The sequence below is a fragment of the Theropithecus gelada genome, chromosome 9 (genome assembly GCF_003255815.1).
Source record: "Theropithecus gelada isolate Dixy chromosome 9, Tgel_1.0, whole genome shotgun sequence".
Classification (NCBI taxonomy): domain Eukaryota; kingdom Metazoa; phylum Chordata; class Mammalia; order Primates; family Cercopithecidae; genus Theropithecus; species Theropithecus gelada.
Genome location: NC_037677.1, coordinates 110,900,668 through 110,926,067, shown reverse-complemented (window position 1 = coordinate 110,926,067; position 25,400 = coordinate 110,900,668). Strand labels below are relative to the sequence as shown.

The following is a 25,400-nucleotide window of genomic DNA, read 5'->3' as shown; positions in this document are numbered from 1 at the left end:
TATGGTCTCCAAGGTAACTGTTCCCAGCCAGTGATCTCCATTCATGTCTCTTTTGTCCATAGCCAGATATAGCTGAGAAGTACCTGTCAGCTTCAGAGTATGGGAGCTCCGTGGATGGCCACCCTGAGGTCCCAGAAACCAAAGACGGTAACATCATGTGATTGGGAGGGGAATGGTGTCCCAGGCTGTGAGACTGGGCTGTCGGGCTCAACCCTAATGGGTTTTAGCAGCTGGTTCTAACATGGCCTCCCATTAATAAACTACTTGGAAATACTGTTAATAGATCCAGGAAAAAGGGAGACACAGCCAAATTGAAGTTAAGCTTCATGAAATGCTGGGGATAGAATGTTCTTCCATCTCTTCTTGTTTGCTAACCCTATTTCAAATCTCTTTGAGCCAGTACAGTCTGTAAAGATTCTCAAGTGGTTGTATATTCTATAAGAAGTCTGTGTACCCCTCTTGAATGTGTGACTTTAAAGACACCTGACTGGCCTGCGGCTCCTGGTTTGGGGAGATGTGTGTGTGTGCATATGTGTGTGCATATGTAGCGGGGAGGGATGGGTGGATGGAGTGGAAATGGGTTTGCTATTTTTTCCATCTCTCATGGACACGCGGGTGGACCACGTGCAATACCAATTGCTTTGTGTCTCATCTTGACAGTCAAGAAGAAATGTTCTGCCGGCCTCAAACTGAGCAACCTAATGAATCTGGGCAGGAAGAAATCCACCTCACTGGAGCCTGTGGAGAGGTCCCTCGAGACATCCAGTAAGAATTGTAGCTACCTCCGGGACCAGAGGCTCATTCCCTGGGCTGGAGCCTGCAGGAAGGCGAGCTCGGACAGTGAAGGCAGGGGGTTTTAGGTCTTTCGTAAACATCTCTAGGGATGGAGAGCCTGCAGCCGTCAGGTTCCCATCTGTTGTTACTGCAGGCAGTTCTTTATGCCTGATCCAACTCTCTCTTGCTGCATTGTTGGGGCCTTTGTGGAAGTGAAGGGTAACTGATTGGTGTCCTCCTAGAATTCTTTTAAAAATGATGTTCATCTGATCTATATTTACAGGGTATGGCAGGGACCGTGTTAAAAGGGGACCAAGCAGAAGGATGGCAGGCACAGTACTGAGAGCTCACAGCCTGCCTGAGGGAGGTGATGATTTTATACCCATAAGCATGCACTGTGCCATCTTCGTAGCTATCGGGACTCAGGGACAGAGAGAACTTTTCTTGCCCTGTGGTCAGAGATAGCTTTGTGGACCTGAGCCTTGAGGGGCATGTAGGAGCGGAATGGTACCTGTGGACAGGAGCAGTGACTCTGAGATGGGAACAGCCGAGACCATGAAGGGGACAATGAGAACCCTGTACTGGTGCAGAGGGTATGGGTGCGGGACAGAGGTCATCTCTACGGCCTTCGCTCATACTTGGGGAAACTGAGGCTAGGAGGAGTGACAAGCCTTTCCTGGGAAATATCTTGGGGTGGGCCTGGTATCTTGATCCCCAAGCTGGTCCCACATTGGAGGTCATCCTTCCTGGGGCCTGAAGGCCATTGTCCCATCTCTGGGTTCCCTTCCTGAGTCCCAGCTGAGTTTTCTTGTGTTCTAAGGCTGGCAGGGTGCTGGGGGCGGGGGGGGGGGGGGGGGGCGGCGTTAGGAAGGCAGTAGACAGAGCTGTATCTTTGCATTCTCCTGCTTCTCCAGCCAGGGTGCCAGGCAGTGGCCTCAGGGGGCATGATGTTTGGCCTGGGAGCCCGGTCCCTATGAGTCACTGTTTAAGAGATGTGGCTGGGTTATTGCTGGATGTCTACTCTGCAGTGAAGCATGCTCCCTGTGGCTAGGGGAGGACTGGGAGAACCACAGCTGCTCTCCTTCCCAGGACTGGGGCTGCTTAACACATTTGAGATCCCACCTCTCAGGATCCCAAGTTCTCTTCAGTCCAGAGGATTGTGATGGGTGTGTGTGGCATCTCTGTCCTGGTCTCTAATTCTACCACTTTGTGTTAATATGGCTTGGCAATATGCATGATCCCCGCTGTGTATCCAGCACTGGGCCAGGCAGGAAGGTAGCTGTGCACTTTCACCCTATTGCCTGGTTCAGCAGGCCAAAGCTCAGGGCAGCTTCCAGTCCCTTAGGACACGGAAGGTGTCTGATGGGTTCTGAAGCTGAGATTCCGGGGGGACACTAAGGAAACCCAGAGGCGGTGCCAGCCCAGGACACACCTGGACACCCATGCCCTCCTGTCCCCACATCCCCTCCTGTCCCCGCATCCCCTCCTGTACCCACGTCCCCTTCTGTGCCCACGTCCCCTCCTGGATCTGCAGCCCCAACCCCTCCTGCATCTGCATCCCCTCCTGCACCTGCATCCCCTCCTGCACCTGCATCCCCTCCTGCACCTGCGTCCCCTCCTGCACCTGCATCCCCTCCTGCATCTGCATCTCCTCCTGCAGAGCCTCCTGCATCCGCGTCCCCTCCTGCATCCGCGTGCCCTCCTGCATCCGCGTGCCCTCCTGCATCCGCGTGCCCTCCTGCACCTGCATCCCCTCCTGCACCTGCATCCCCTCCTGCACCTGCGTCCCCTCCTGCACCTGCATCCCCTCCTGCATCTGCATCTCCTCCTGCAGAGCCTCCTGCATCCGCGTCCCCTCCTGCATCCGCGTGCCCTCCTGCATCCGCGTGCCCTCCTGCATCCGCGTGCCCTCCTGCACCTGCATCCCCTCCTGCACCTGCATCCCCTCCTGCACCTGCGTCCCCTCCTGCACCTGCATCCCCTCCTGCATCTGCATCTCCTCCTGCAGCCCCGCTCCCTCCTGCATCTGCGTCCCCTCCTGCATCTGCGTCCCCTCCTGCATCCGCGTGCCCTCCTGATCTGCGTCCCCTCCTGCATCCGTGTGCCCTCCTGCATCTGCATCCCCTCCTGCCTCTGCGTCCCCTCCTGCAGCCCAGTCCCCTCCTGCATCTGCACTTCCTCCTGCAGGTTACCTGAATGTGCTGGTGAACAGCCAGTGGAAGTCTCGCTGGTGCTCTGTCAGGGACAATCACCTGCACTTCTACCAGGACCGGAACCGGAGCAAGGTGGCCCAGCAACCCCTCAGCCTGGTGGGTTGCGAGGTGGTCCCAGACCCCAGCCCCGACCACCTCTACTCCTTCCGCATCCTCCACAAGGGCGAGGAGCTGGCCAAGCTTGAGGTACCACCGGCCTGCAGGGCAGGGAGCAGGGTCAGCCAGGGTGTGGCGGTGGTGGCTGTTTGCTGCCAGTCTCTGGGACTGTAATCCTACCAAGGGAGAATCAATGTCCCCACGTGTTATTTTTCGTTTGCCTGAGATTGTTTGCATTTTTAAAAATTTCCATTCCTTTTCTGACCTCAGGGTGGTTGCATTATAGGAGTGGAACCATGCGCTACTTCCTGCACTTGGGGCAGGAGGAGTATTTTTAACTCCCTGAGCTACTGGAAAAAAGCTGCTGGGGATTCAAAGTGGGTGCTGTTTTGTTTGGGTGTCACCAGCTGGGAGAGCCTCTAGGCCCAGTACATAAAAACCACACTGTTAGAGCTTATCTGGGGGAAAAAATTCACTTTGTGATACAATTACATTCCTCTCACTCCCCATCCTGTTTGATATGATGTTACATTTACCAAATATAATGCCTTGCAAGCTGCTGCAAGCGGAGACTGAGTCCCTTCCACGCATGGAAGCACCCACTTGCCCGTGAATGCTCCTTCACTTAGTCTTTGATGAGGAGGTCCTCATTCAAACTTCGCTCCAATCCTGCCCTCTGGTGGCTGAAAGACCCACATCTCAATTGCTTCCCAGGGTCTAGCTTATAGCTTATATTTATCCATTCAGCTGTTCCCCATCAACAAACATCTCAGCACAGGAATATGGTGGACAAGAGCAATACGGGCTCCCTGTCCTTGTGGCACTTACGTCCTAGTTTGGGAGTGTGATGTTATTCAGCAAATTACCCAACTGATCGCTGAGCTTCAATGACTGGAAAGAAGTGGGGAGGGTGCTATAGATTTGTACTGGGGGCTGGGTGACAGGCTGGGAGCAACAGAGCCCTGATGGCTTTCAGGGGAGGGCAGCAAGCTCAGATCGGGGTTCTGAGATGCTTCCTCTGGCTACTGGGGTGGGAGTGGATGGAAGGGGGCAAGAAGGGACCTGTTAGGAAGCTGTCACAGCTGTCCAGGGCAGAGACGCAGCCTGGACTAGGGGAGGCCCATGAAAAGCTGTATTTAGAATCCAGTTGAAACTAAGTGGGGGTTGGGCATGATGGCTCATGCCTGTAACCCCAGCACTTTGGGAGGCCATGGCGGGTGGATCACCTGAGGTCAGGAGTTTGAAACCAGCCTGGCCAACATGGTGAAACCCTGTCTCTACTAAAAATACAAAAATTAGCTGGAGGTGGTGGGGCACCTGTAGTCCCAGCTACTTGGGAGGCTGACACAGGAGAACTGCTTGAAGCCGGGAGGCAGAGGCTGCAGTGAGCCAAGATCCCGCCACTGCACTCTAGCCTGGGCCACAGAGCGAGATTCTGTCTTTAAAAAAAAAAAAAAAACTGTGAAAAAGAAATCAGCTAAATGTCAAATTCTGCTCATCGCGACCTCTTTGGTGAAGAGAATGTAGCAGCAAAAGTGATGGAGTTATGGCTTATACCAAAGGGAGCTGATTTTCCTCATGAAAATAAACCTATAGCTTTGATTAAATGGGCAGTTTTTTCTTATTTTAAAGAAACAATGTTGACATTTTAACTGAGGTACCCAATGGATGAATTTGATGAGAATGCATTGTCCCCTGGGGAAAAAAATACCAAATTCACTGGGATTTTGATCACAGTTTAGCAGCTGAGCTAGTGTAAGGCATTTAAAAGTTGTCCCGACTTTACTGAAGCCACGAACAAAAATAAATTTGAATGTTATTTCTTAGGGATCCAGGGAGTCTTGTTGTATATGGGATTAAGGTGATGACATGCATCGTTCATAAAATACAAGTGTCAACTTAAAAGACAATTTTTTAATCATTTTAAAAACTAACAGGTGATCACTAATAATTTTTAATAGTGATCACCTGGTGGTAAGTTTTCACCTCCTGAAAACACAATGTATAGAAATGTCATATGGCCCTTGGGACAAAAATCCAGCATTACTGAGGTGGCATCAAGATGTCACTGACGGGAAATGTGATTTGGGGCCATTGGGGGGTGGGTAGGCTGGTGAGCAGGAAGGGCATGGCCCTGGGCTGTTACAGAGGCTTTTGTGGGTGGGCTTTGGGGTAGGGGTGCGGTCATGGCCTGGTGGGGAGGGGCTGGCACCAGGCAGCACAGCCTGGCCCTGCTCATGTCTCTCTTGGCCTCGTTCCAGGCCAAGTCTTCCGAGGAAATGGGCCACTGGCTGGGTCTCCTGCTTTCCGAGTCAGGCTCCAAGACAGACCCAGAAGAGTTCACCTACGACTACGTGGATGCCGATAGGGTTTCCTGTATTGTGAGTGCGGCCAAAAACTCCCTCTTGTGAGTAATTTGGACCCTTCCTCTGTATACTCTCCTATTCCTGGCCATGCTGCAGGCCCTGGGTCAGCCGGAGTCGGGGGCAGCAGAGAGCACAGGGTCCCACCCCTCTCTACCCAGCAGCAGGAAGATGCGAAGCCAAGGAGCAGCCCTCGGGGAGGCCCGGCCAATGGCCAGGAGCTGAGCTAAGAGCAAGGAGCCGAGCCAGGCTTCGGGCCCCAGGGGCGGCTTTGGCATCCTCGGCAGCAGTTAGACTTTCCAGCTCCTCCGGGCAGAGCTGTCCCTTTTCCTGACCTCCTACTTGTCCTTCCAGTGAATCCCTCACTGGGTCTCCAGCACACCCTGGAGAAAAGCAGGTCAGGGGGTGGTGCTTCCGTTTCCAGATGAGCAAACGGGCTGAGGGAGAGGCATTTTTTGGTCAGGGTGGTAGAGCCAGTCTCGTGGAAGCCGGCCGAGCCACTGAAACAGAATCAGTTTTCTCATGGACCAGACAGGGATAGTGTGGCGGGCGCCACCCCAAGTGTATTGTGAAGATGAAATGAGAAGGGGTTTTTTGTTGTGGTTGCTGGAAGGAGATCCTAGAAGGGAGGAATCGGGGAGAAGATGGCAAAGGGATCCTCCTAGGATGAGGCGTATGGGCAAGGGAAGGTTGTCTTTCTGGGAGGAAAATCTCGAACCAAGAATTCCAGGAAGAAGGCACTGGGAAAGAGGGAGGAGGTGCCCTCTGATCCATGGAGGTGGGTGTCCCAGATCTCTTGTGTGGCTACCACTTTCATGGCAACCACTCATCACTGGGAATCCTTGGAGCCTGGTGCTTTTGCCACCTTGCCCTGGGTGCTTCATGTATGCCACCTCCGCCTGTTTCCAGACTGATGCAGAGAAAATTCTCAGAGCCCAACACTTACATCGATGGCCTGCCTAGCCAGGACCGCCAGGAGGAGCTGTATGACGACGTGGAACTGTCGGAGCTCACAGCTGCGGTAAGGACCTGGCCAGGCAGCCGCCTGGGACTCTCCAGCCCTCTTCCTGCAAACCTCAATCCCAGAGATCATTAGAGTATCCCTGAGATTGAGTGGGTTCTGAGTCACCTACCAGGCCATTAGTGCAGACACCTAAGTGCAACAAGACTGTCTCCTATATGTCAGGCTGTGCAGTCTGTTTGGCTTGGGGACTTATCTAGATGAAACACTGGTGAACCACTCTGGTCAGGGTTAGGGGTGTGGTGGTGGGATTGGGAGTGGAGGCACCAGTAGGCTTCCAGGCCCAAATCGACTGTCGAGTGGGATGATCACAGCGATGGCAGCTTCCATGTGCTGGGCATTGAACCCTGTGCTGAGCTGAGGACCTCCCACAGATGATCTCCTTGAACCCTAACCACCTTATGGGAAGGTGCTGCTCTTTACCTCTTTACAGATGAGGAAATAAGGTTCAGGGAAGTTAAGTGCTCTGTCTGGGTCTTCCACCTTGAGTGACATATCTAGGACTCAAGCAGTGGCCCCCACCAGGAGGGAGGGAGATCTCTTGGACCATTGTGAGGTGGGCACCAGAGCTGTGAGGCAGGGCTGGTACCCCCTCCACAGCTGAGGGAGTCGAGGTAATGGTGAATGCCCCAGACTCTCTTTTCTGCAGGTAGAGCCTACCGAGGAAGCCACCCCTGTTGCGGATGACCCAAATGAGAGAGAATCTGACCGAGTGTACCTGGACCTCACACCTGTCAAGTCCTTTCTGCATGGCCCCCGCAGTGCCCAGGCCCAGGCCTCCTCCCTGACATTGTCCCACCTGGACAATGCAACTGAGGCCCTCCCTACAGACCCAGGCCCAGGTCCCACCCCAGATGAGCCCTGCATAAAGTGTCCAGAGGACCTGGGGGAACAGGTACAGGCCCTCCCCTGCAGGAAAGCCAGACCACCTTCCCACACCCCTTCAGCCCGCTGAGCAAGGTCTGCTTTCCCCCACAGCAGCTGGAGAGTTTGGAGCCAGAGGAGCCTTCCCTGAGAATCACCACCGTCAAAATCCAGACTGAACAGCAGAGAATCTCCTTCCCACCGAGCTGCCCCGACGCCGTGGTGGCCACCCCACCTGGCGCCAGCCCACCTGTGAAGGACAGGTTGCGCGTGACCAGTGCAGGTACTTGTGCTTGGGGAAGTTAGCCCGATTCCATCTGTATTAGTCAGGGTTCTCTAGGGGGACAGAACTAATAGGACAGATGTACATATGAAAGGGCATTTATAAAGGAGAATTGACTCACACAATCACATAGTCAAGTCCCACAACAGGCCATCTGCAAGTTGAGGAGCAAGGAAGCCAGTAGTGGATCAGTCCAAGTCCCAAAGCCTCAAAAGTAGGGAAGCCGACAATGCAGTCTTCAGTGTGTGGCCAAAGGCCTGAGAGCCCCTGGCAAACCACTGGTGTGAATCCAAGAGTCCAAAAGCTGAAGAACTTGGAGTCTGATGCTCAAGGGCAGGAAGCATCCAGCACAGGAGAAAGATGAAGGCTGGAAGACTCAGCAAGTCAAGTCCTTCCACATTCTTCTGCCTGCTTTATTCTAGCCACGCTGGCAGCTGATTAGATGGTGCCCACCCAGACCGAGAGCAGGTCTACCTCTCCCAGTCCACTGACTCAAATGTTAATCTCCTTTGGCAACACCCTCACAGACACTCCCAGCAACAATACTTTGCATCCTTCAATCAAGTTGACATATCAACCATCCTTTACACACCATCCTTTTCAGATTAGGAAACAAGTTCAGAGAGGTAGAGGCCCCTGTCCAGGTCTGGCATCCAGCCTAGCAGGACTTTGTGCCAAAGTCCCAGGTTCTATCTGAGCCAGTAGACTGGGGACAGCCCTCATGATCCAGTCGTGCTGACCTGGGGCTTCCCTCTCTGGGTCTGTAGAGATCAAGCTTGGCAAGAATCGGACAGAAGCTGAGGTGAAGCGGTACACAGAGGAGAAGGAGAGGCTTGAAAAGAAAAAGGAAGAAATCCGGGGGCACCTGGCTCAGCTCCGGAAAGAGAAACGGGAGCTAAAGGAAACCCTATTGAAATGCACAGGTAAGGGGCCTAAGGGGCACCCCCAGTGGGGAAGGACCCTCAGCTCAGAGGGCTGTTGTAGGCTTAACTTTTTGGCAGAAGATCTAGCTGTCACCTGCCTTCCCAATCAGTGGGCCTTGGCCTAGGTGGGTGCTCCTTGTGTGTCCTCTTTGACACACAATCCTGTCTGAAAGGCCATTCTCCTGGACATAGAGAGAAAGCCTATGACAGAACATCAATAGGACCAGCAGGTCATTGTGAAAAGCTAGTTAAAGGAGTTAAGTTTTGTGGATTATGCATAGGCCATAAGTATTTTATTGTCACTTAAATGCATATTCCTTGGCCCATCTTTTGAGGACCTGGCACTGCAGATTTTTTGAGCTCTGGTCGGCTGACTGGAGTCTCATGTCATCCTTCATGCGTTAACTATACCTGTTAATGCATCAGCCTTCATTTCTTTAAAGTCGACAAAAACTTAAGACACTTGCCAAGAAGTCTTTTAGATTATCTTCCAAATCACACTCATATCATTTGACAGCTATTTCCTGGCAATCCGTTGCATTTAAAATTTTAAAAATTAAAAAAATTGAGATGGGATCTCACAATGTTGTCCAGGCTGGTCTAGAGCTCCTGAGCCCAAGGGACACCTGCCTTGGCCTCTCAAAGTGCTGGGATTACAGGTGTAAACCAGCTGCAACCTGCCTCTTCTAGAACCTTTTCAAAGTATTTGACTTAGTGTTCATGGAGTAACTTTTTGTTTATTTAAATTGTAGAGGTGCATGAACAAGCATAAGCAGCAGTGCAGGTCTGGGGACAAATTCAGCTGACTGGTGAGGGAAGGTCTTGAGAATGCAAAGTCACCCACTGGCTTTTCTTTTTTTTTGAGACAGAGTCTCGCTCTGTTGCCCAGGCTGGCATGTAGTGGCACGATCTTGGCTCACTGCAACCTCTGCCTCCCAGGTTCAAGCAATCCTCCTGAGTAACTGGGATTAAAGGCACATGCCACCATGCCCAGCTGATTTTTGTATTTTTAGTAGAGACGTGGTTTCACCATGTTGGCCAGGATGGTCTCAAACTCCTGGTCTCAAGTGATCTGCCCACCTCAGCCTCCCAAAGTACTGGGATTACAGGTGTGAACCACCTCAACCAGCTTGAACTGTATTTTTTTAAACTCCAGTCTTCAAAACATTATTGGTATACATTTTCTTTTCCTTCTGTCTTTAGAGATGGTCCTTCAACAGCATCTATGAATTTTTCGTAAACAGTGGCCCTGTGCTCAGAACTCTTATGTGGTACATACGTGATACCATCCTTTCCTCCAGCAGTGAGCTTCTAGGATACAGGCCCTAGGCATCATTTCATGGTGTGACAGCAGCAACCCGAGAGGTTCAGGGTTAAGAGGAGGAGCCAGGGCTGAGGACTCCTCCTCTGTTAGGCCTAGGGAAGTCAGAGGATTGAGGGAACTCGGTAGGGCAGGTCAAGCTGCCCAGCCCTCCTCCATGGGCCATGAATAAAGCCCCTCACCCTTTTGGGTCACTGTCAAAACAACCAAGAGTCTCTGAGAATCTACAAGAAGGGGCTAAAGCCTCAGACTCATGCCCTTTAGTGAAGCCAGAGCTCTCCTCCCCAAGAGCCTCCTAGCCTTTGCAGAATGCTAACTAGAGCAGGCCTGCAGGCTGCCCCGGCACACAGGCCCCCCACCCCTGGCTCTAAGTGTTGGGGCCAGACCTGTGGTCCTTCTTGGGTGGTGAGGTATGTAGATCCTGCCTCCACCCAGCAGGGCTCCCTGGCCTGGGCCGAGATGCTGTTCTCTGAGGCCTGCATACTTCTCTCTCCAGACAAGGAAGTCCTGGCCAGCCTGGAGCAGAAGCTGAAGGAAATGGACGAGGAGTGCCGGGGTGAGGAGAGCAGGCGTGTAGACCTGGAGCTCAGCATCATGGAGGTGAAGGACAACCTGAAGAAGGCTGAGGCGGGGCCTGTGACACTGGGCACCACTGTGGACACCACCCACCTGGAGAACGTGAGCCCCCGCGTGAGTGCTGGAGCCACAGTCTCTGGGCTGCTTGTAGGGCTCCCTGGACATGGGTTGGGGCAGGTGGGTCACATCTCCCTCCCCTTGACTCAGTCCTTGCTCTCCTCCTGTAACCATAGCCCAAAGCTGTCACACCTGCCCCTGCCCCAGACTGTACCCCAGTCAACTCCGCAACCACGCTCAAGAACAGGCCTCTCTCAGTCATGGTCACAGGCAAAGGCACTGTCCTCCAGAAAGCCAAGGTAAGTAGTCACTCCCAGTCTCCCTTGGGGCCAGCAGGAATGTCACTAAGATAGGGGCCCATCTTCTGACCCAGGTGGTGCTTTGTGGGTTTTGGCACCAGCTCTGAGCAAGGGCTTGGCACTCACCAGGGAGTGGGAGTGGCAGTGGCTTTGCCCATGCCTTTGGCTCAGTCTTTCGCACTGACCAACCAGAAAGGTGCCTGTACTTGGTTTGCGTGTCCTTCCCTGTGAACTTGGGGATACTTCAGTTCTTACCCTCCACACAGTTACGGGTAGATTCCAGCAGGACAGCTGCAGCTCAGGGACAGATTATGACAGTTTTCAAATCAAAAAGTCAGTTACTCCACAGGACTTCTACCATTAAAACTAAAGAAACAGACTCACATAGGTGGTTTGAATTGTCCAAAGTTGACCACCCAACTAGTGGCAAAATTCTCAGCAAGCTGTAAATGAGGAATCCATGCTATGATGTAGTTTCTCCCTGAGGGTTAGTCAAAAAGTATCATTAATCATTTACTCATTTGTACACTAAAGAACATGCCTAGGGCTGCCTTTGGCAAACTCTGTTCTTTATTCCTATCCTGCTTACTTGCTGGAGATATTTGGAGGTGCTCACAACAATGGCTAACCAATAATTCCATGCAAGCATCTGAACCTCTACTCCCTTGTTGCTGTGGGAGACATCACTTACAGGCACTCGCTGTTGTGCCACAGTCTCAAAAACCTCTGAATAGGCACTCTAAGCAGTGATGAACATACAGGGTTTGAAACCTGTTTGTCACCTCTATGCCTAAAATAGTTTTTCTCACATTTTTTCTATGTATATCAAAGTTGCTACAGTGGATAACTAACTATCTTTTTTGTGGGGGGTGGGTGCTCGTATTGGAATGGTACCCTAGGAATGGGAGAAGAAAGGAGCAAGTTAGAAAACAAGCTTCATCTGAAGACTCTCATGTCAATGTGGACCTTGGTGACAATCCTGCTTTGTTAAAGCAAAAACTCTGCAAAAGGGTGAGTCTGTTTAGAAGAAAAAGCAAAGACTGAGGTACTGTGAATGGCAAGCTTCAGCTAAGAGGAGGATCTGTCCCTTTTCAGAGCTAAAGGAAATAATACAACAAAAAGGAGGCTTCTTTGGAGACCTAAGTATATTGGATGTAAACAAGACATTGTATTTAGGGATGTTGTGTGTTTCTTTTTTGAAGTTGTCATCAATTGCTTTACTAAGATTTTTAAATAGTAAAAACCTCATGTTTAGACTTTGGTGGAAGATGAATCAAGGAAGCAGGGCCCTGTCTTATGGGTCACCTGGCTTTGGTGAGTGAGAAGACCTAAACTCCTGGCCATCGTCTCTTATCCAATACTTAGCAGTTGGGGATTAAACCATCCTTGCCTTCAGTTCTCTCCAATATTACCAGGCCCAACTCAGTCTTCAGTGATTTTAAAAAGCGTTGACATCCAGAAACAGTAATGGGGGAAAATATTTGGGACCAAGCTGAAGCACTGATTCCACTAAGTTAAATACTTCTTTCCAGTCTAAGGCAGGCCTGAATCAACTGTCTTTAAATAAAATTTTAAGTGATGCTGTATTATATATAGGAAAAAATGCTTAAAATCCTGTCATTTAGAAACAGTGAAAAGTGTCTTTTGAGATTAAACTGACTCTTTACCATAGGGAAAAATATTACTGTGTGTTTACAGATTCATTCCTGTGGTCGGGCCATTTTTAAGGGAAGAGTTATTTAATATAAATAGTCCCTGATTTTAAGTTCTGTTTAATGATGTCCATTCCCCTTCCAAGAACAAAGTGGTGAATTTTGGTTAGGCTGGTATCCCTCTTAAAATTGGCAGTGCTGTTCCTTGTGCTGCCCCTGTCTTTTCCTGATTTTTTTTTTTTTTTTTTAAACACAGGTTGAAACATTTCATCTGTTATCTCTGCCTCATTTCTGGGGGGGTTGTGTATCAGTTCTCTAACACTTGTTCCTGAGAACTAAAGGTCTTTTTTTATTCTTATTTCCTCTCTCATAAACATTTGGTGACCTTTTACCAAGTGGTGAGTTAGATTTTTTTTTTAAATAAAATGTTCATTGTATTTGAGGTTTTCCTTGTATTTCATGAAATGACTTGGGGCAGGGCCTGGGGGGTTCTCAAGGGAGGAAATGTTTTGGTTATTTACACACTGAACTACAAGATGGGGTCCTAGCAGGAAACTCAGCCTCCTTGAATCAAAGAGCATAGATAAGACTGAAAGCAAATTTTAGTAGTACAGTTAACAACATACCAAAGACACAGGAAACATCTGCAGAAATTGATCATATGTAAGTAAATGAAAAATCAGTACTCCCACAAGTTAAATATACTCCTAAAGAATTCTTGGGAAAAAAGAAACATACCAATACTGGGAAGGTTGCCTAAGTAGTAATTAAGGAAGTTTATAGCATAAATGTGTTTATTTAAAAAATGACAAAACCAAAATCTGGTTCATTAAAAAGACTAATAGACAACCTAAGGCAATATAAAATAGCAGAACTGAAATGGAGGCCCTAAGTACAGATACTGACAAGAGTTTTCAAATTATATCTGTGTTAAGTTTGAGAAATATGTATTTTCTATTATAAGGTTAGTATAGCTCTGATACCAAAAATCCAAAACAAATTGCAAAAGTAAACAAATCTCATTGTTGGACACAGATTAAAAGAATCTGAAATAAAATGCTGGCAAATGAAATTCAGCAGGGTTTATAGAATGATGTTTAATGACCAAATAGAATTTATCCAGAAAAATCAAGGGTTGTTCAATGACTGAAAATATATAAATGGATAATCACATTATCTTGAAGAAGAAAAAGCATACCAAAAATCTCAACATATAATAAACACTCTTAGTTCATCTAGGAATAAAGCATTCTTAAACTGATAAGTAACCCATAGAAAACAATTATAATGATGAAAAAGTCAAGAACCAGATATGGATACCTGCTACTTCGTGAAACATTATTCTGGAGGTCTCAGGCAATGCAAAAAGACGTGGTATACAACTTTAAAAGGAAGAGACAAGAACTAGGATCATTTGGAAATACTTCTCTAGAAAAGCAAGAGTCAATTATTAGTACTAGGGTATTCAACAGGATGACTGGAATCAGGATCATTCAGAGAAAATAAGGAAATTTATGGCCTATATGCAATGTTTTAATTCTTGCAAGGAAAATATATTTGTCTTACTTGAATAAGTAATTAAAGGTAAAAATTAAAGCTAATTTCTTTTAAATGAAAGAAGGCTTGGCTAGTTAGGCCAAAGGATAGCATTTTCCTGGGGGACTGACAAAAGCTGAACTATTCAGTGGCACCATCACTACAAAAGGGGAAAAAAATATTTCAGAGGTGGGAACACCATCTCCTACAAAGAAACGGTAAAGGTCTTTATAAGTCCAGAGCCCAGAGTTTGCTCTTTAAATCCAAGTAATTCAATCAGGGCACCCAAATACCAGCCCGGAACAAGACAAAAAGCCTACATTATAACATGGTTAAACTGCTATTTAAAGACAATGCATTCATGTAATTTCTATGACATCACTGATCAGCATCTGCCAGGGAGCACATGATCCTGCCCTGGACGTTGTCTTCTGTGAAGGGCAGCATAACAACAGAATATTATCAATGATAGTATCCCTTGAATACAGATGATTATGACTCAATGTCTGGTACACCAGACTTTTTAATATCTAAAATCATGGTGATACTACTTCAAGCACTTTTCTAGCACCAGAAATCCTTAAGTTCTTAAAGCCAAAGTATGCTTGAATGTTTGTCTATAAAACATTATGTTAAAATATTTATAAAGAAAAACAGGCCGGGCACGGTGGCTCACCCCTGTAATCCCAGCACTTTAGGAGGCCGAGGCAGGGATATCACCTGAGGTCAGGAGTTTGAGACCAGCCTGGCCAACATGGTGAAATGCTGTCTCTACTAAAAATACAAAAATTAGCCAGGCATGGTGGCATGTGCCTGTAATCCCAGCTACTCAAGAGGCTGAGGCATGAGAATCACTTGAACCTGGGAGGCAAAGGTTCCAGTGAGCCGAGATTGTGCCACTGCACTCCAGCCTGGGCAACAAGAGCGAAACTCCGTCTCAAAAAAAAGAAAAACGATAAGGTGTCTGGAGTTACGTCAGAGCTCTAGAAAGATTTCTACTGAAAATCCAACTCTAAACAACACAACTAAGGAGAAGAAGTAATTCCTAAATACTGCAGGGATAGTAAGTAAGTATCTAGTTTGCCAAAGAATATTCCAAACATGCCTCTTTGCCGCATAGGTACAAATATCCCTGTTTAGTAAATAACCAACATTTCTTGAAATATTTCTTTAAAAGCTATGTAGAAAAGCAAAGCAAAACAAAACTAAAACCTAGGCAGCGTAAGATCAATGCTTTAGAAAGCAAAATCTCTGTTAAGTTTCTTTATCCTATATTTTTGAGTTTAAGAATCTTCTCTTTGCCCCACTAAAAGGAGAATAAGGAAATAATTCCATAAACACACCACAACCCCTTCTAAGTAAATTTTTTTCTTTTTGACAGATTTTCACTCTTGTTGCCCAGGCTGGAGTGCAGTGGTGTGATGTCGGCTCACTGCAACTTCCGCCTCCCGGGTTCAACCCATTCTCCTGCCTCAGCCTCCCGAGTCGCTGGGATTATAGGCATCTGCCACCACGCCCGGCTACTTTTTGAATTTTTAGTAAAGACGAGGTTTCACCATGTTGGCCAGGCTGGTCTCAAACTCCTGACCTCAGGTGATCCGCCTGCCTCGGCCTCCAAAGTGCTGGGATTACAAGCGTGAGCCACAGCCTCTGGCCGTAACCTCTTTTAAAGGAAGACCTTTCAAGTGGACACTGCTCACTACTCAGAACAATTTCACCTCCAGACCTGGGCCAATTGCACACTCAGCTCCTCCCCCATCATCAAACAAGCTGGTTAATTGGTCACATTTCAGTCTGGGACCTTTCCAAGTCTCTTCCACACACAAAAGGCAGTCACCAGAAGTCAAAAATGTCCCTCAAGCCCCCTTTCAGACTCAATGCAAATGCATCCAGGATGTCTGTGGGGAAGCGGAAAAGCCGCTGCTTTCCATTTTGAAAGGCTGTGGCCTTCACCGTCCAAAGGATGCTCTAGTAAAGGCCTCTGCTGGACATTACTGTGTCAACAACATTCTAGCTAGCATTGATTGTGGGCAAAGGAATGTCAGGCCACTAAATTTAAGGCTTCTGGACCCCTTGTTTATCCTCAAGGAAAAGGTGGCAGATGTCATAGCCTCAACAAGGCACAGCAGATACAGAAAGTCGGTATTTACTTACACATCAAAAGTTTTCAACAACATCATTTCTGGGTGACATCAGCTGCTTTCTTGTCTCTAAGCAGCATGGCTACAGTTGGGACATCCTCCTCCCTCACTGAGAATAGTGGTCCTGGCCACAGCAGGAAGCAGACATTCTAAGGACCCCCAGGGCACAGATGTTCCAGAAGGCAGGCACCATTTCAGTGCCCAGGCCTTCTCTGTAGTTGCTGGGAGGGGTACGGCTGCTGCCCTCCTGCATGGGAGCCACGTGCCTCGGGAGCGTCTCCTCTCAAGAATCCTGGGGAAGGAGGTGAACTCTGAGGACAGGAGTGTCTGCATCCCCTTCTCAGCCCTCCAGCAGCCTCTGAGGACCCCTTCAGGTCCTGATCCTACTCTACAACCCACCTCGCCCCCAGCAGAAGATGCCAGATCAGAGACCCCATCAGATTGTCCTCCAGAGCTTCTCTCTGGCCTTAGGAAGCCAAACTCTGCCCATGGCCAAAAAACCAAGGCTCCGACTGGACTTGTCTTCTGATTTCTGGCTGTTCTTACTTCAAACTCATGAACAGGAGCCATAAGTGGACCTCTAATGCCTCCCAACAATCACTCTCTAGGCCCTAATCTGTTACCCTTCTCTTGATAGTCATTTCTTTTCTCTCAAACCTCTGGCACCTCCTCCTCATCCTCACTTAGCTGTTCTTCCCATTTTACTGAGCAAATAGAAAGCACCCCAAAAAGAGCTTCCAGCAGCTCCCACCACTGCATTTACCCATCCCTGCCTCTGTCTGCCCTCCTGTACCCTGGATCCACTGTACTCCTAACTGTGGCCTCCCTCCTAGTTGTCATGACTTTCTCTAGGGTGCTGAGCACCGTCTAACACACCACATGTTGTATTATACTTAATTTGCTTATTGTCTGCCTCCCCATTAGAATGGAAGCTCCATGAGGGCAGAGGTTTTATTTGTTTACTGCTATGTTCCCGCACTTAGAACAATGCCTGGGATGCATGAGGTATTCACTAAATGTTTTGTGGGGAAATGATTGAATAATTCCTTCCACTGAACGAATGTTTTAGAACCTGCCTTCAGCTGAGTTTGTGGGACTTGGCAGGACTTGCAATACCATCCCTGGCTGACACATGCAGAGCAAGAGTTCCACTCACGGTTCTCACAGTGGGGGCCCTCCCAGCCATCCCGGCACTCGCAGCGGTAGCTCCCGTTCTGCAGGACGCAGCTGCCCTCATTCATGCATGGGCTGGGTTTGCAGAGGTTGACTGGCCGCTTGGCTTCTGCAATGGAGAACACACCCACGAGGCCGGCCGGGCATGGGTTAGACCTGAAATCCCCCACCCTAAGTAAGCCCAGTAGAGGTGCAAGGCTACTAGAGTCATGTCTCCCTTTGCCCTGGTAGCTCATGGTTGGTGCTGCATACAACTTGGCTAGGTTAGTAAGATCCAGCTCTCCTACAGACTCATGGAGAGTTCATTGCTCAGATGTGCCATACATATGGCAGACTTTTCTGTTTGTTTGTTTTTGAGGTGGAGTCTCCCTCTTGTTGCCCAGGCTGGAGTACAATGGCGCGATCTTGGCTCCCCACAACCTCCACCTCCCGGGTTCAAGTGATTCTCCTGTCTCTTCTAAGAAGGTGAAGAGGAGGTCACTGGATTTGGGCTGGCCCTGTTTGCTCTGGGCTCTATCACTGCCCAAGTCAGTGTCAATGTGGGATCTGTAGACCCTTAGGAAGCTTGTGGATATCCTAAAAGTGGGTTCTGTTTAAAGGGAATGCATTAATTCTCAAGTTTGGAAGGGAGTTATCTATGTTAGTTAAACTTTCTATACCTTAAATGTCAAATGGGGATGGTTATACCTACTGTAGGATTTTATGTGAGCATGGGATTTAGCACAGAACCTGGCAGTTGGGAAGCAAGTGCTCAGTAGCTGGGAAGAGCTGCCATCCTTGCCATGATGTATGTGAAGGCTCAGGCTGAAGGCCTGCCATGGGGATAGCCCTGAGGATGTGGATTCCCCCACTCACCTCCACACAGCCACTCAATGAGCACGTCCTGGTGGTACCGCAGGTCGGTGTAAGCTGCCACGTGGATCAGGGAATCCCGGGGACCTGCAAGCCTCCGCAGACCCTCGCTTAGGACAGGCCCCACGCCCATGACCAAGACAGAGATGCCGTTGTTCCTCAGCTTCTGGGCAGGGACAGCCGCGTCCTCTGCACCTCTCCCGCCTGTGAGCACCACCACAGCTTTGGGGACACCAGGCCGGGCGCCCCTCTGGACAGTCATCACTTTGTCATAGATGTGCAGCAGGGCGGTGCCGGCTGAGCCCACCCCACCCAGGTAGGGGGCCTGGCTAATGGCCCGCAGCAGCGCAGCCTGGGTGGGTTTGGCGTCCAGCCCGAAGGCAGTCTGTACCTGGCTGCCATACACCACCAGGCCGACCTGTGTCACGTCAGGGTTCACCTCAAACTGGAGGGCACAGCTTCTCACAAAGCTCTGCATCTGAGCAAAGTTCTCAGGCCCTACTGAGGCAGAGGTGTCCAACATGAAGACGAGGTCCAGGGCTTGTGTCCGGCACCCTGCAGGAGCAAGCAGAGGGGCGTCAGCAGTGGATCTGCCAGTCAGAGCCCCTCGACGGGACCCAGGGACTGCCTGGTTGGGTAGGGCCCAGGTCAGCCAGGGTGCTCTTTTCACGGCAGAATCCACCCTCTATGTCTTCCTTTTAGCCACAGAACAGCACTTTCCTAGAATATTAACAGGAAGATGAGTGCCTGGCCAGACCACATTTCTCAGCCTTCCTGGCAGCTAGGGTGGCCACGTGTCTTAAGTTCTATCTGACGGATGTGATCAATTTCAAATTCATGCAGCTGGAAGCTGCTTACCTTCCACTTCCCCTCTCCCTCTTCCTGCCGGCTGAGAAATGGTGACCTTGGACCTCAAGGTAGAAGCCATAAGATGACCAAGCCCTGCTGGCCCAGGCCACTCACCTCTGAACTGTATGTGAGAGAAATAAGTTCCTGTCTTATGTAACCCATGGGGCTTCTGGGCAACCCTTTGTGACAACATCTTCACCTGTGCCTTCATCCATCCCCAGTATGCAGAGCACTAATTCGATGCTGTATGGACAAAATGGGCCCATGCCTGCTGTCAACAGGCTGACAGTCTAGGGGAACAGACATGAAATGAACATAGAATTACAAATGATGTCGGCAGCCTGGAGGGAAAAGCAGGGGACTTATGTTACCAGTAGGTAACATAACAAGACTGGAAGAAGGGGTCAGAGCTTCTCTGGGGAAGTGACATTTCATCTAAGAACTGAAAGACAAGTAAGTATGAGCCAGAGGCCTGTCCCATGCAGGGGATGCAGAGAGGCCTATGGGGACCAGGCCACAGGGAGCTCTCAGAAGCCAGGGGATAGAGTTTGGGTTTTGTTCCAAGTGCAAAGGGGAATCACTGGAAATTCTAAGTGTGAAGTTAGAGGATCTGATGCTCTGATTATTGGTTTTTAAAACCACTCCCACACCAGGAAAGTCTGAGAAACTATCACAGCTACGGGGAAGGTGGCTGACTACATATACTGTGGGGTCCTCGATGGGATTCTGGAACAGAAAAAAAGACATTAGGTAAAAACTAAACAAATATGAATCAAGCATGGATTCACTAAATAATAATGTATCAATACTGGTTCATTAATAATAACACTGTGCCATACTAATGCAAGGTGTAAATAGGAGGGGAAACTGGGTGTGGGGTATAGGGAACTCTCCACTATTGTCCTTTTTTTTTTCCTATAAATCTACAATTATTATTTTTTTAAAAATCCAACCAAACAAAGAAGCAGAACAAAAGCACTTAGGCCAGCCTGGAGGGGCAAGGTGGAAGTGGGCAGCCAGTCCCTGTCCTTCCCCCTTACAGGAGGGAATGCTTCTCACCTTGGGGAGAGTGGTGGCATCAGGGCTGAGAAGCAGAATCGCATCTGTAGCTTCCCATGCCCACCTACCAAGGGAGAACTCCAGGAGCCCTATAAAGGATGCATTTCACTCATGCCTGTAATCCCTCCACTTGGGGAGGCTAAGGTAGGAGGATTGTTTGAGCCTAGGAGTTCGAGACCAGCCTGGGCAACACAGCAAGACCACATCTCTATAAAAAATAAAACAATTAGCTGGGCATGGTGTTGTGCACCTGTAGTCCTGGCTATTCTGGAGGCTGAGGTGGAAGGATCACATGAGCTCAGGAGTTTGAGGCTGCAGTGAGCTATGATCGTGCCACTGCATTCCAGCCTGGGTAACAGCAAGACCCTGTCTCAAAAGAAAAAAAGGACGTGTTTCAGTTACGACATCTCTGGCCACGGGCCAGGCCTCTGCACGGAAACAGTGTTCTCTAGAGTGCCTTCCAATAGGGTCATAAAAAATCAACTTCATGGTTTGCAAAACAGAAGAGAAAAATGTCAGAATCCCTCCCAGGTAGACAGGGTAAGTATCCTCTCAGGAAGCGTTTGTTTCAGTTGTGTGTGGCTGTACCAGCAGGTGTGCATGCACGTGCATCTGTGTCTGTGCATACATGTGCATGTGTGCACCAGGAATGCACTTCTTCCTGTGGATTGCCATCAAAGGAGCTGGCAAGCTGCTGCTCTGGAGCCCGCTGGGTAGATTCAGAGCTCTTTGTAACAATAATAAAATCATGATTAATAGTAACAGCAACACCTAGAGTTTGCTGAGTGCTTACTCTGTACTAAGCATGTACACCGCCTATCTTACTTAATTCTCACTAAAGGTCTCTCAGGAAGTACTACTATTAGTCCCATTTTTGTTGACAGGTAAACTGAGAAATTATGTGACTGGTAACTAAAAGAGTGGGGCTGTGGTTTCAGCCCCTAGAAGGGGCACTGGCAGAGAATGATGGTTAGGTGGCAGCCAAAAGGAGGAAGGACCTGCCTGCTGACCAGCGGCCCTGGGTCAGGCACCGGGACCTTACCTGGCCGCTGCCGGCTGCACAGCTTCCCCTGCAGCTCAGGGATTTGGTTGAGCAGATCCTGAGGGTCCGAGTAGACCATCACATGCTTTGGGCTGCCCGTGATCTCCTCCAGCTCTGCCCGCACGGCCTCACTGCCTACACCCAGCAGGAGCAGCTCTCGCGCCCTTGTGTGACGTGCTGGGCCCGCGACCTCATCCTCGGAGCGTGACTCAGTGAGCAAAACCACCACTCTGTGTGGCCGGTCCTGGCCTGTCCTGGTGGCGCTCCCAAAGCCACGGTTTGCCGCCTGCCGCAAGGCACTGCCCATCAGGGTGGGGCCACCACGGAAGGGAATGCCATCAAGGCTCCTGACCAGGTCAGGCACATCCTGGTACTCCCCAATGGGCACCGCCACCAGCAGCTCCCTGCTGTACGTGGCCACGCCTACTCGGGCCCGAGAGTCCTTACTCAGCACGGCCTGCACAAACTGCTTCACGAAGGCTTTGGCCCGCAGGAAGCCATCCAGAGTGGTGCCCGCAGAGCTGTCCAGCAGGAAGAGAAGGTCGACCCTGCATTCCAGGCTCAGCTTCGGGGCTGCGGGGATCACAGCAACACCCACAGTCAAGCCATGGCCTTGCAGCATGTGATCTGTCCCACCCGAGACGCTGAACTACCACGCAGGGCAGGAGAAACCCCGTCCCAGGAGGGAGATGGGGCAGAGAAACTGTGGGCCCCCAAGCTTAAGTGACCAGTGCTCGTCTCAGGGTTAGAGACAAGGCCAGACACGGCACTCCTGGCACTCGCTGAGGGTCTCCATTTAGCCACTTAAAAAAACCAAAATGCCATCTACATTATCACTTTTTTCCATTATGGTTAGTCCAGTGTGTGCCCTGATAAATCTTTGTTTACCTCAAGATCATGAATATATGCTCCTGTGTTTGCTTCTAGAGGCTTCACTGCTTTGCCTTTTGCATGGAGGTCTATAGCCATGCTAGAATTGACTTCTGGAAGGGTTGTGAGGTACAGGGTCAAGATTAATTTTTTCATAGAGATCTTCAACTAACCCAGTTATCACGTTTTTAAAAGTTACTGTTCAGCAAGCCCTTATATGCATCAAGCATGATACTAAGCACTTTGCATAATCTTATTTAAAACTCTCAACCACCCAATGAGGTAAAGCCTACTATTATCTTCATTTCACACCTCTAAAATCAAAAGGAGTTGGGGCTCCTTTCTCTGCTTTCATAGAATAGAGAAGAAAAGACTCTGCCCAGGACTGGGAGCCAGAATTGGGTAGACTCCTGCCTTCAGCTGGGCTGGGCAGCACTCAAACTTCAAGCAATGACCATTCTGCAGCTAATAAGCTGGGAGCTGCTGTCTCCTCCAGAGCTCAGCCACCCGAATTATCTACTCACGGAACACTGAGAGGCTGCACCACGTGAACCGCAGACCAGTGGTGCACTGAAAAGCAGATGGCTTGAGGGCCAGTTTCTACCCAGAAACTGGAAGGGTGTGCAGTAAAAAGGGGAGCCTGTCCTCTCCTTGCTCCCCAGTGGGCAGTCTTACAGGGCCGGTGCATACCTACCACAGTTAGCCTCCCCTCCAAAGGCCAGCGGGCAGAGGCATTGGTACCCGTCCAGTCCTTCTGGAACACACGTGCCTCCATTCTGGCAGGGCTGCGAGTCACAGGGGCCTATCAGAGAGATGCCCATTAACCGCTAAGCACCATAGCACAGAGGAGTAGAGAGTAGTAGAGAGGACTGGCCAGAGGTGTGGGTGCAGCTGGTTTCCTGCTCTAACAGTGGCCAGCCCCTTCCTTCCCTCACAGTTCACCAGGAAACCTGTAGCAGAGGGGAAAGCACTGCCGAGTTCATAGAGGAGGAGCTGGGCACGGTTGGTAAAGGATGCTCTGTAGCAGGCTTTGTAAGGTGCTGTGTGATGAACTGGTGTCAGACTGGAGCTTGACAAGGAGGAAGCTCTCTGTGACATCAAGTGTGGGTGCCTCAAGACTGAAAGAGAGCTGTGGTGCCAATGGGGCCCTGTCTTCTAAGTTCTACACAGGGTTGTCTTAATGGCCTCTGCGCCTGGCACAGCAAAACACACCAGCCTTCGGATCCTGCGGTCAGGCTGCTCAGCACTGAATGTGGCCCTTCCACTTCCTCCAGCACCTTAATTAACATCTCCCATCTTCATATCCTCATCTCAAAAGGAGTGATGGGAACTGAACTTGTTCTGTGGGGTTATCATGAGGATTAAATGAATTAATCCGCAGAAAGTCTCAGTACTAAAAAAACACTCCCCAACAGGTAATGACAGTATTGACTTTTAGATATGAGACCCAAATTATGAGCAAGGCCTCTTCAAAGCTGAAAGTTTACATGGGAAACCACAGCCTGTGTCAAAATCTGACCCATTCTGAAGTGTCTGATCTATGATTCCCTGTGCTCCATGCCTGAGCATCTCATCACTTTCCTTGTCAATTATTACAAAATGCAGCTAAAACCACATGACCTCCTTCCCAGGGTTACAGAAAACAAACAGGGTCTTCATGTGATTGTGTATTCCAAGGGCTGGAGAAGCAGCTGAGTGTGGTCACAATTGGGACTGGCATTTTCTTGTCCTTTTTGCTTAAAAATATTAATCTGTTACTTGATGGCCACATCATTATAATTAAAGTATAGACTTTTCAAAGGCAGAAAAGATTAAGGCTAAGTCTAGGCAGCTCACTGGGGCTGCGGTTATATCAGTCGGGAGACTGGAAATAACTGGAGGCTCACTGACATTGGCAACAGTGGCCTTTAACTGAGCATCTATTATGTGCCAGGGACTGTGCTAAGCACAATACACTGCTTTTCTCATTTCACTGTCACAACCTTAGGTAGGAACTATAAAAACCCTATATGACAGATGAGGAAGCTGAAGCTAAATGAATAGAAGTCACATGCCCTAGGTCAGATCATTGGTAAGAGGTAGAGCTGGGATTGAAAGCCATTTCACTCTAGTTTCTAAACCATAAGTCCTCAAACCTTAATTACTGAGCAGAAACAGCTCCACTCTCAGATTCCCCTATGCTTCAGAGGCCGTGATGCTGGAACTGCAAACCGTGAGAACATACTGAAGGGATCACCTAACCCCAAATAGGGACGCTCACTACCCTGCCTGTGTGTCTAACTGCTGGCATTGCTTCCGGGAGACGGGCTACTCATCAGGAGTAGCAAATCCACCCCAGGACTGACACCTACACATTCAAGTGCAATTTTGAGCTCCCAGGTCAGTGGGGTCACTAGCACCCCAGGTGAGGGATGGTGAGGGACCGTGAGGGCACACTGGGGAACCATGCTGAATGATGCATAATGGCATCGATGATTCCTCACGTTAATTTGGGATTTTACAGCTGAGGGATTACTTCCATGGGCATTATCTACCGAATCTTCACCAGGACCTCATATACGATGCCTCCTTTCATATGAAGGAGGGAAATGGGCTTCCGGACATCGGGTAAACATCGCCCCATTTTATAGAGGAGGAAATCATTCAGGTATCTTGCCCTGAGTTTGGTGCTGGCTTTGAGGATGTCTGCAAAGCTGGTGCTCGGTGCCTGCCTTTCTCTGCCTCTCACCAATGCACATAACACTGGTTCAGGGGAGTAATCCCAAAGCCGCCACTCCATTCTGAATAAGCAAACACCATGGAGTGAGTGAAGAGCACACTCTCCTCTGCCCACCAGGCGCCCCATCCCTCCGTCCTGGAGCCAGTCACAACCCCACCCTCTGTCCCAGGATTGTAAAAGCCCCTTTACAAAGCAGCCTGGGTCCAGGGCCCTGAAAGAACCGGTAATCCAACAGGCAGATCATACCTGGGCAGGTAGTCCTGTAGCAGGTAGCAGGGTGGGCTAGGAACACTCTCTTCCAGCTACAATCCAAGGAAACAGAATGATAGACAGATCAGAGGTGTAAGGGGAGGGCAGAAACGTAAGATGATTTACAACACCAAAAGCTGATGGAAGATTCCAGTGCAGAAGAAAGACAGACTTCCTGGTTTTCTTTCTTGATTCTACCCTAACTTTTCTCTGCACACAGAGCAGGAAATGTTTTAACTATCCAGTGACAATTAAAAAAAAAAAAAGGCTAGGTGTGGTGGCTCACGCCTGTAATCCCAACACTTTGGAGGCCAAGGTGGGCAGATCGCTTGAGGTCAGGAGTTCGAGACCAGCCTGGCCAACATGGTGAAACCCCATCTCTACTAAAAATAAAAAAAATTAGCTGGGCATAGTGTGCCTGTAATCCCAGCTACTCAGGAGCCTAAGGCAGGAGAATTGCTTGAACCC

At 49.4% G+C, this 25,400-nt stretch overlaps 2 protein-coding genes across 4 annotated transcripts in view; one reads left to right on the top strand and one right to left on the bottom strand.

The window, feature by feature from the left end:
* Positions 1 to 12,246, top strand: part of AFAP1L2 (actin filament associated protein 1 like 2) — a 107,710-nt gene extending 95,464 nt beyond the window's left edge. Inside the window, exons 9-19 of one of the 2 annotated variants that reach the window (XM_025397491.1) lie at positions 63 to 147; positions 661 to 765; positions 2,962 to 3,173; positions 5,345 to 5,490; positions 6,356 to 6,467; positions 7,117 to 7,362; positions 7,446 to 7,614; positions 8,382 to 8,537; positions 10,355 to 10,548; positions 10,668 to 10,790; positions 11,690 to 12,246. In XM_025397491.1, coding sequence (XP_025253276.1) covers positions 63 to 147; positions 661 to 765; positions 2,962 to 3,173; positions 5,345 to 5,490; positions 6,356 to 6,467; positions 7,117 to 7,362; positions 7,446 to 7,614; positions 8,382 to 8,537; positions 10,355 to 10,548; positions 10,668 to 10,790; positions 11,690 to 11,716 — 1,575 coding nt within the window. In that variant the 3' untranslated portion in view covers positions 11,717 to 12,246. The remainder of the gene's footprint in view (positions 1 to 62; positions 148 to 660; positions 766 to 2,961; positions 3,174 to 5,344; positions 5,491 to 6,355; positions 6,468 to 7,116; positions 7,363 to 7,445; positions 7,615 to 8,381; positions 8,538 to 10,354; positions 10,549 to 10,667; positions 10,791 to 11,689) is intronic. The other variant, XM_025397490.1, reaches the window with a different exon arrangement.
* Positions 12,247 to 13,218: 972 nt separating this feature from the next.
* The window catches only part of VWA2 (von Willebrand factor A domain containing 2), a 51,081-nt gene continuing 38,899 nt past the window's right edge, over positions 13,219 to 25,400 (bottom strand). For both annotated transcript variants that reach the window (XM_025397488.1, XM_025397489.1), the window contains exons 9-14: positions 24,930 to 24,985; positions 22,659 to 22,766; positions 21,095 to 21,667; positions 18,148 to 18,699; positions 17,276 to 17,401; positions 13,219 to 16,411 (exon numbers count right to left, since the gene is read on the bottom strand). In XM_025397488.1, coding sequence (XP_025253273.1) covers positions 16,314 to 16,411; positions 17,276 to 17,401; positions 18,148 to 18,699; positions 21,095 to 21,667; positions 22,659 to 22,766; positions 24,930 to 24,985 — 1,513 coding nt within the window. In that variant the 3' untranslated portion in view covers positions 13,219 to 16,313. The remainder of the gene's footprint in view (positions 16,412 to 17,275; positions 17,402 to 18,147; positions 18,700 to 21,094; positions 21,668 to 22,658; positions 22,767 to 24,929; positions 24,986 to 25,400) is intronic.